At 36.8% G+C, this 10,839-nt stretch overlaps 1 protein-coding gene across 1 annotated transcript; it reads right to left on the reverse strand.

Annotated features, from left to right (window-relative positions):
* Window positions 1–706: 706 nt before the first annotated feature.
* Window positions 707–9,461, reverse strand: LOC310950186 (B-cell receptor CD22). The gene is made up of 10 exons (XM_083917848.1): window positions 9,369–9,461; window positions 6,978–7,048; window positions 6,460–6,822; window positions 5,500–5,790; window positions 4,211–4,462; window positions 3,861–4,115; window positions 3,648–3,738; window positions 1,137–1,226; window positions 944–1,016; window positions 707–864 (listed from the first exon to the last, which is right to left on the reverse strand). The coding sequence occupies exons 2-10, from the start codon at window positions 7,024–7,026 to the stop codon at window positions 829–831; spliced, it is 1,500 nt and encodes a 499-aa protein (XP_083773974.1). The 5' UTR covers window positions 7,027–7,048; window positions 9,369–9,461; the 3' UTR covers window positions 707–828.
* Between the last annotated feature and the right edge of the window lie 1,378 nt (window positions 9,462–10,839).

Genomic DNA, 10,839 nt, shown 5'->3' on the forward strand with positions numbered 1-10,839 from the left:
TAGCTGTTTTATCGTTTTTATGAACGTTTGAGGTCGGAGACTTGTGCAGGTGTGAGAACAGGGCGGTGTTCGGTGTTTGAAATGTGCGATAATTACTTCTTATCTGGTAGCTAAGATGGTGCTTCCCCTTTGCCTTCCTGTGAATTTACCATCACCGCACCTCCAAGCCACACAAGGGTTTTTCCACTTTGACCAAACAGAACACTTACACTTTGTCACACACATGAATGAATGTAAATAATCTGTGTGTTCATACATAGATACATTTACAGTTAATGTTTTTTTTAAACTCATTAAGTCAGTTAATAGGGCATTAAACTGATTCTTCCCTGAATGTTTGGCATTATGATACATTACACTGTGTGTCATGTGCACCTACTGTATATTATGTTCAATTCATGTTTATCGTTGACCATGTTGCTTTTGTAGTAGTGCTTTAAATGTCAATACTTGAGCTGTACTTTACAGAGTGTGGTATTCAGCAGGAAATCTGCATTTCAAAACTTTGACAGCTTTTTTCTCATCCGTCACTCTGATAAAGCAATCATCGCTTCTGCTAAAGAGGAAGTTCAAAACGGTGTAACTTGTGCAGTATGTGGCTGATGCTGTATAAAAATCGGAGGTATCAAACATATTTGCAAGTAAACAATTACAGCAGTTTAATGATGATTCTTTACAACACATATGTTACTCAAAAAATATATATGAATTACAGGCGGCAGTAAAATAAGACTTATATACAGATAGCAAATCAATATTTGTTTTTTACAAAATTTTGATCAGTTGGACAACACGACTGCAGCTGTTCCTCCAATGACTTTGGCAACGTCACACATTGGCGTATATTGCATCATCCCCATCAATCTGAAGTCAGAAACACAGTAAACTCATGCTCTCACATGAAATATTGAATAAATGAATGAATGTAGGAAACTCTACATACCTCCATGTTGCCATATACATGATCATTGCTGTAAATGCTAGAGCAGTGTACATCCTCATAGTTCGTCCCTTTTCTAAGGACAGAATGTAGAAAACAAACTTTTTTAAAACCTTTTTTTTTTACGACATAAACACACAGGACTATGCATTTAACAGTATTTTTTAAAGATTAAACTGAGGTGAATAACTAAAACCTTTTTGTTGCAACATACTGAGGGAGTCCCACATCTTTGTCTGCCTTTGTGGTGCTCATCTGTTGTGGTGTCGGCTCAGGTCTCCCCCTGCTGGTAGAATAATGTTTTTTAATTCAGAAACCTGGAAAAGAACAACTATTGACACTTTTCACAGCCACTGAAACGATGCAAACTACCTGAACACAGACTATCATGACATATATGAAAGAAATCATTTATTTGGGTTTTACATTAGAAAGAACAAACCATAACGGTTGACAAAAAAAGGATCATAAATGTTTACACTGATCCATTTCACACAATATAATCCACAACAATCAAAAACCAAAGCTAGGCTTATTTTTGCCTATCCTATACAATCCATATAATATTCCAGAATATCAGCTTTATGAAAGAGAATAAAAAATAATTTGAAAAAATACAATATTAAACAAATATTTTTGTTTCAATTATTTTACATTTCAAAGCTTTTTTGAAACTTCACAGTCCATTCCTAAGTTTAACTCCTAAAACTGAAACACATCTGTGTTTTACATTGGTTCTCACTTTACATGTTTCAAAGATAAAACACAAGCCTCTTAAACTATATTTTTCTTCTCTTAATTTAAAAATAAAGTTGAATCAAAACAGGAAGGCTTTTATTCTTAACCTAAAAAAAGTATTTCCAATATTTTAAATATTAAGAGGTGCAATATCCAATACATACTTTGTTAGTTGATTCAGGGAAACCATCTTTATTTATTATTCTAATAGCTCTTTTATGAAGATTATTATAGAGTCAATTTTTAAAGTATTTCTCTAAACCTTAACACAGCACAACATACCTGTATATGGCAATATAAGTGAACAGTACAATATATGCAGACATTTCTTATCCAACAGATCCCTTGCTTTGTAAATAATAGCAATGGCTTTATATCATTTACATTGGCTTCCAACAGAGTTTTTAATATATAATCACTCCCAAGAATTTTGTTTCATATACTCTTTCAATTTCATTTCAACATTTAAATTCACAATTTGCCCTGACACCACTGAATACCATACATTTTTGTTTTGCTTTCATTTAATTATAACCGATTAATGTCAAACCATTTTTTTAACATTGTCAAATTCATCTCTACAATTTTTAATAATTCTTTCATGCCCTCCCCTGAACAAAATGAATTGGTGTCATCCGCAAACACAACACAGTAACTTTCTAACCAATGTTGTGCGAAGAATTCACTGAGAATTCAACTCAGTAGCAATGTCCTCTTTATTTTCAATGATGTCATTTTTAACAAAATATGTTTGAAAATCATTTTAACTTTGATTTCTTATCATATGAGTCAGCACACCCCATGCAGCCTTAATTTTATTTTTATAGTTTTGCAACAACTTTACATAATAGTCTTTTTTTGTTGCAGTCTCATCATAAATGTCAATCTGATATTTTTTTTGTACTTCTCTTCCTCTTCCTTTGTTTGAAGCTTGAGAAATTCCCTACAGAGCCTATTTTTTCCAAACCCTTTGTTGACCACGGTTTTCCCCTCTTTTTGGAATTATTTCTATATTTTTTCAATGGACAATGTCCGTCATAACCTGTCAAGATTGTATCTAAAAATGCATCACATGATTCAGTATGTGTCTTCCACAAAAACGTCCTGCCAATCATGATTTATACGTTCTGCCAAATTAGCCTCTGATCATTTGTTTTTGACCAAGTTGATATCGTTTCTATTTTGCCTTTAATTTAAACTTGTTGCTTATTTATTAATAGTCCACTTTTTTTATCTTCCCATGAGTTACAATTACAAAAATATTGTCAATCAACATTGTTGTTTGTTATTCTGCAAGGTTTTGTATGCTCATTCGATTTACTATGTTCGTTGTATAGTTCAGATATCTTCTTATTAACGTTATTAATGCACGACCCTGGTGTTCTATACATGCAACTAATTATTTATTTATTTTAATCTTTAAACCTTCATTTCAATGGTTGCACATTCCACCAAATTGTTGAAACAGTTGTCATATCACCATAACCTTACATTTAGGAGCATACATCACAAACAGACACACACCTCCTCCCCTTTTACTGGAAAATCTGCTTCCCAAAACATTTCATCGCCCTCTGATCCGTCCTGCCGCTCTTTATCGTTACTCAGCCAAGTGTCTGATATTGTTATTATGCTAAACTTTTGCTAAAACTGTTGAAGGTAATCTTGAGTTTTGTAGAAGTTACTGTAGAGACTCCTACTTACAACTTGAAAGCTGAAATTCTGCTACCATATGGTAAAAAGAATGCGTTTTGGCTATTAAACATACATTTCTACTCTCCATTAGCAAACTTCTCTACATGCATGAGTTATATCTATATATTTCTTTCTGGTGTCTGTTATTAATATATTCTTTATATAATATAAATATATATATATATATATTCTTTAATCATATTCTGAATTTTAATAGTTAAAAATATACAATTAAAACATAACTTTCAACATTATAAACATGATACCAACTTACCACTTTTTAACAACTATAACTGTTATTACAAGCATCAACAAAATCCCGCCTGCTGCAGAAGCGATGACGATATAAAGATTCTGCATCTTACCTGTCAAAACAAAAACCGCCTAGTGTTATTTTTCTCTTTCTCAATATAAAAATGTGTTACGTTTGTCTTCAAGGAATATGTAACGCACTTCTGGAACTAAAAAAAGAAGAAAACGTCCTTACTGTTAACGGGTGAAAGGAGTGTGAGGTTTGCATTGCCAAGTGTGTTGTTTGCCAGACACAAGACAACCTCAGAAGATTCAAACTCTGCAGTCCCGATGGTAACAGAGCCATGTTTCTCTACCCTGGTGCTTGGCAGGGATCTGTCAGAAAGCACTAAATAGACCATGCTGGGGGGCTTGGACTCCGCAATGCACACGCAGCTCATCACATCTGCCTTTGAGGAGCAGGAAGAACCCGTTTTAATCTCAGGGGCATCTGTAAGCACAAGGAATTTAGTTATGAGTTACTTTTATTATGTTTGCATGAAAACCCACGCATTTATTGTTATATTTCTTTGATTATTGACTTACATAACACATTCAGCTGCACAGGGCTTGATTTTCCTCGTCCTACTGAATTCATGGCAGTACAGTACAGAGCACCTGTGTGTCTGGAGACGTTTGGCAACATGTAGACGTTTCCTTGATGCAGTTGAGCGCCAGTTTCATTATACCACTGATAGATTCCGGCAGGAGGGAAAGCATCACTGGAGCATCTCAGCCGCACAACTTCTCCCTCCTTTATATCTGACTTGTGCTCAACCCTCACATTCACTGGGGCATCTGCATGGAAACATACGGTTATTTGTTTATGATGGTGAAGTACATGTTGTGGCCTACTCTTTTACAAAGTAAAGTCAAAGCTGAGTGGATGCCACTGCTGATAAACGATAAGGTAATAATTGTTTGAGAGAAAAAAAAGGCTATAGAAAATATATAGAATTTCTTCATTGGAATTACAAGCTTGTATTTAACATTCATGGTTTTCCCATGTGTTGTCTGTCTGTGCTCACTGGCAGGCTAATAAAAACAACATTAATTTTGTCAGAAATAATAATAATAGTAATAATAGTCCAGCCCCCACAGTGTCTGCTTACAAAACACTCTAGCCTTCGAACAAATGTAGTTGATGACCTCTGGTCTACAGCCATGCTAGCTGTGAAGATGTACTTAGGGACAGCAGTGCTTTAGCTCGCAAACACTAACGCTAGAATTGCAACATGATCTCAATGACACAAGCTAACATGAAGATGTTTAGCACATGTACTGTTGTACAGGGGACCACCAAAGTCAGTAGAATTCTCTCCACAAATGCCTAAATGTCTTGGCAATTAATTTAACAGTTGTTGAGATATTTCAGTTTTAGACCAAAGTGGTGGGCCGGCAGAGCCAAAAAAAGCAATAAGAAAGGCAAAATGTGCTGCCCTTCATGTAACCAGCTCATCCAATATGTAAGCTAAATGACAGTTAGGGACTGCATGATGTTTTTTTCCAATGCAGATACATGATGACTGTATATCCTCTGACAGTGACTAAGCCTCATTTAAGAAGGTATAGATCTACTATATTTGAATGTTATGTGTTTGCAAAAAAGCTTCAACACCTGTAAAGAAAACACTAAATCCAGTATGTGAGATGTCATCACATTAAAAGTTCTGCCTATCATTTGAATTTTCATATTTCTTCAATTGTTTTTCATCCTCTTCTTGTAACTGTGAAGCAATTTGTACAGTAATCCTGGTTTAGAAAAGAGCTACAGTATATTAGTTTATATTAGTAACACATCAGCATTTAAAATGACCCCCGCCATAGACACTTACGTTTGACTGTGAGGAGCCTGGATGTTTTGTGGCGCTGCCCTCCCTTGTAAGTTACAGTGCACTGTAAAGGCTTGTTGTGATCACTGCTGGTAGGTTGAAAGTTCAGGGTTGATGTCGCTCTCCACTGGACATCGTCAAGCTGCTGTGATTTGACCTGTTCCTCTCCAGAGTGACTCCACGTGAAGACAGGTGGAGAGGTTGGACAGGAGTGAGACACAGAACAGGACGCAGACACAGTTTGACCCTCCACTGCCTCCACTTTTACAGAGAAATCAATGGGATTTAGTTCACCTGTAACCAGAAAAACAAAACCATGACAGGCAATGGCAAAGATCATTAAACTTCTGTATTGCAAGTAAGGGAGATCACTTCGTCTACTGGGCTGTTCGAAGTAATGTTATTTCTTTTGACACATTGTATTTTTGCTTCGGTATTAAATACTTTTGGAAGACTTTTAGTTGACACTAAACATGTTAGACAGGATTGCTTAATGTATAGAGCGTAAGATATATCCTGTGTATTCATGTGCTATGTATGCCATGTGTCCTACATCTTTCTACAGAAATGAAACTGTTTCAACTGTATGATCAAAGTTATTTAAAGAGAGAGGAGGGCAACTAGGTACAATAGCACAATTAAGGAAGTGAGGATTGGATAGTTTCTGAAAATCGAAACCTAAATGACCACTGTTACCAGTCCAGCTCTAATGTATGATCAGCTTTCAAAGACAATTGAAGTAAACCATTGAGGTAAACACTGCTGTATAGTTAAAATGTTGTCTTATTATTTCTTTGGACTCTTGGCTGTTTGCACAAATGTAACATCTGAAGTAGAAAAAAGTAAGCAAGGACAGTAACCAAATAAATTATTTTCCTGACTCATTTTGCCCTGTTGGAACACTAATGCAGGAATTAACAGTAATGTTACAGAAATCTGAGGAAATTTGTTAATATTACTTACTAATCATTGCAATGGAGACTGTGTTCTCTCTGTAGGAATATCGTTCGTAGTCTCCCATTTCGATCCTGAAATGAAAAGGCCCTCGGTCACTTTGTTGGAGGGGATCAATCTTCAGTGAGCAGGTCTTCTGTGTGACATCTCCCAGCAGCTCTGTTCTTTTCCGATACTGCTGCATCATTTTTGACTCATTCGGGTGATAGATGAGCTTATGTCCTTCCTCTGCCCACATCCCAGTGAATTCAGTGACCCTCCTGCCCAGATCTGGGTAGTTAAATGAACAAGGGATCACCACGCAGGATCCAGGGAGACCTTTTACTGAGGACGGCACCTTAATGGTCCAAGACGAGGCTTCGGTTTGACCAACTGTAGCAAAATGCAGAGGAAAATGTGATGAAATTAAACAAAGAGGTGAGAAGAACTTACTCAAAATCAAATACAAATAACACAACAAAAAGACTGTTTGATTGTATTTTTTGTGAGCAGTGAAATTTTACAGCAGTGTAGAGAATGGACCATACCTGTAAAGCAAAGGCACACAAACAACAGAGGCCATTTGAAAGAATCCATCTCATCCTCTTGGGGTCATATGCTGCAAATAAAGTAGCAAATATTTCCAGGCTTGTCAGGTGCCACTGTCATTTCCCTCTCGTGGGGGTGACTTGTCTAGTTTCCATTCCACTTTTAATACAGAACACATACACAACACAAAGAAAATCAGATTTTTGACTCGTCAGACATATATTGGGGAAGTCTATTAATCATCATTAATCTTTTTTTAACCATGTCTTGCACTCTGAGCTATTCTCATTGAGCTGTATATCTTTCATTTTTAACTGTCATAAACCAATAAATGTGGGAAGTGTCCAAACGGCTCTAATACATTTTTTCATTTTGTTTGAAACGTTATGTCTGTTTTGCATCTGATATCATGAACCTTGATTTTATAACAGGGTGACGTAATCTGATCAGATTGGATCAAATCTTGCAAATAAGTTATTCAAAAGAAAAACCAGATGCGATCATATAGTTCAGTTTTAGGGAGCTTTGGGGAGAGGCTGTGGCTCAGGAGGTAGAGCAGTACAGCAAAATTTCAGAAGACGTTTTTGTCCCTATGAAACAAGGTTGTTTTACATCCAAACTATCTAGACTTACATAACATATATTGTGAAGAGTTTGAAATAATTTAATAAAAGGTATTAAGTGTAATTTTTGGTGAAATGCCGATGCTTCACACACATCTTCAATTGGGAAGCACAGAAGATCCAAACATTCAGCACAGTTGCTAGATTAGTATCACCAATTCAGTATCCGTCCAAATGTCTCCCCTTCTGTTCCTGAGTTATGGCGTTGAATAATGGACAGACACATTATGATGTCATAATGAAGTTGACCTTTGACCTTTTTGATATAAACTGTCATCACTTCATCATTTCTATCCTATTAGACATTTGGTTGAAATGTCATAATTGGTTGATGAATTCTTGAGTTATGGCCCCACAACGCGTTTTGTGAGGTCACATTGACCTCGACCTTCGACCTCCGAAATCTTATCAGTGCATCCTCGAGTCCAAGTGGACTTTTGTGCCAAATCTGATAAAATATCAAGAAAATACATTTACAGATTCCTGGAGGGTTCGTGTTCACAAGAATGGGATTGATGAACGGACAGACGGACAACCCCGAAAACATAATGCCTCTGGCCGCGGCTGTCTCCGGCACAGAGGCAACAAAAGCCCATGACACACAAAAGAGGATTATATCCCCATCATTTTTAAAATTAACAACCTGCACACAGTGTTGGTTCAGAAAAAACATCACTGAACTCTTAACAACACTGATTTTCTTCCACGTCGTTATATTTGCTCAGCCTTGCTTTGAAAATCTGATTGTAGTTCTGCTTTTCTTTATAGCTCTGGTACTTTCAACACTTGTTGTGGATATTGTATTGTTTTGAAACATGTGCAATTAAAAAATATTGAAACATCAATACTTTTGATGACCTTTCCGTAAAAATAAACTGTTCTTCTTAAGAGAAGCCTACATTTGTATATGTCCCATTTTTAGCACTGGTTATCTGGAGTTGGTACTCTTTAAAAGTTTGTATCTTATCATTCAGATCCAAAAGAAATGTTTTTGAACAACTGGGTCCTGTTGTGCCACCATGCTGCTCCCACTTCCTTCTATGGATATTTGATTTATTTTAGTAATCGTGACTTCTCCAATTTTTATTTTTGTAAGGCATATTCATCAGCTCATCGCCACCAAATACCCCCTGTTACATATGATGTAATGGACCCTCTAATTATTCATTCATGCTGGGGTCATATAAAGCATTATAGTCCACCCTGTCCTCAGTGACTAAAGAAGCAGTTATTATTGAAACAATGAGACTGTAAAATTACTTAATTATTAACAGTCATTGGTAAGGATGTCATCTTTAAGTGATTTGTTAATGAAATACTATTTTGGTGTCATTTCCTAATATATTATAATAGGCCACATGTGAATTAGTTTGTATTCCTTCAGCTGAACAAAGACAACAATAAAAAGCAGTGGTGAAACCTCATTGATAGAGAAGACTACAGAGTACAATGATCCATTTTTCACACTATTAATAAATCAAGAGGCTCAAACAGTGTGAAATGGAAGGTTGAATGTATTTATCCAACGACTTTACTTAGATGATAGTCGCAAACTTTATCTGCTTCAGAGAAAGGACAGTAACATACTTACAACAACGTGCTAAGACAAAATACAAAGATTCAAAATCCATGTAATGCAAAGTTTCCTGACCAGCAAATGCTGATAAAAGCCATGGCATGTAATCTGCTTGACAAGTCCGTAGCAGCTGCAAATGATATCCCTCCCTTTTTTGATATTTTCTAACAAGAAAATGAAATTTACTCTACCTTACACAGATGTAGAGATGTAAAGACAGGGTTTCCTTCGCCCAGCTCACTTGTGTGGTATTTGCACAAATTGTTATAATATGACACTACATCAGTTGTTTGTATCACACTCTATTTGCTTCACACCACCTGCAAAAAAACAAAACAAAAGGGACCTCTCTCATCTGCAAACTACACTGATGCCTCATTTCCTGTTCATGGATTCACACCTACAGTCCTGTGGTAAGAACTGGCCCCCTATGACAGACCTCTCGTGTTGCAGTGGCATCGGAAGGGGCTTTTTACTCCTTCAAACATCACAAATGTGTCCACGGTGAAATCAGTCAATCATGGACCTTGGTCTCCAACAAAAGTAGGGTTTATTTCTCCCCTGGTTGGATAAAAGCTGACGCTGTCTTGAAAAGCTAGGTCCACATAACGGATGCTGCGAGTGAGAGGGGCCTTTTTCACAGATAAACTCTGCTTTCCTTTAACTCTCCACCGATCCTCCTCGTGTTTGGTCAAGAACTCATCCAGCTTGACTGTGCCCTCTTTCGGGCGGCTCCAGGACAGTTTCCTGGGAGTGGAAGCGACGAAGCTGGTGGCTGGCGAGTTACCCATGACAGGGAATATGCTTGAATTGCAACAAATCTGTGAATTAAAAAAACAGACAAGGCACCAAATGAAAATGACACATTAAATAAAAAAATACCATGCCGAACTATAGAATCCAGACCAGTGGTTTTATACCTACTGATATAGGTCACAATTATGTCCCTCCTCGCCTCTGGTTTGCCTGCTGAAGTTCTAAGGTTGAATGAGAGGTGGTCAGGGACCATTTTAAAGACAGTCCTGCCGGGCAATGACTACTCGACCGTGTTTATCATCAAAGGAACAATTAATTGTATCTCTCTGGATGAGTTAATCACTGCTGATGAATGGACCTTGAAATCAGTTTGTTTTATTCAGTCAGATAATCAATCACTGGGGAACACACAAGCAAAGCATGTACACAAGTCATCACGTTTAAAGCTGTATTGATTCACTGTAGGCCAAGGTCTTAATTATTAGTGTTTCAGATAGATTTTTCATGTTTCAAGTTTCATGTATTGTTGGTGAACTAAATATAATATAAACTATACCGTAAAGTGTATAAGAGTCCACTAAATGCCTACATGAAGGAGTACGACATCTAATGAAACTTTTTTCTGTTTCTGAATAGTTGAATTCTGGTTGCCTCTGTTGCATTTGTCAGTAAGTTGACTCTTCACCCCCATTTCCCATGAGGTGGTTCATGTCACATTAGCCACTCTATACAGCATTGCATCTTTTCAATGAGCATAAGGATCAGTTGTTTTTGAAATTAGGGACTTTTTGGGAATCATAGGCTACAGCATTTGAGATGGTGTACTCTAATGTAAACCTTTGTGAAGTAATCATTTTCTCATAGCACCCATGCTGATTCACACAAGTGAAATAAGCAATCTCCACA

The sequence above is a fragment of the Echiichthys vipera genome, assembly GCF_963691815.1.
Source record: "Echiichthys vipera genome assembly, chromosome: 8".
Classification (NCBI taxonomy): Eukaryota; Metazoa; Chordata; class Actinopteri; order Perciformes; family Trachinidae; genus Echiichthys; species Echiichthys vipera.

Coding starts and splice junctions, on each gene's coding strand:
- LOC310950186 (XM_083917848.1), bottom strand. CDS start 7,026: ATGGATTCTTTCAAATGGCCTCTGTTGTTTGTGTGCCTTTGCTTTACA. Junction 5,791..6,459: donor AGTCTCCATTGCAATGATTA/GTAAGTAATATT, acceptor TTCTGGTTACAG/GTGAACTAAATCCCATTGAT. Junction 1,227..3,647: donor GTTATAGTTGTTAAAAAGTG/GTAAGTTGGTAT, acceptor TTATTCTACCAG/CAGGGGGAGACCTGAGCCGA.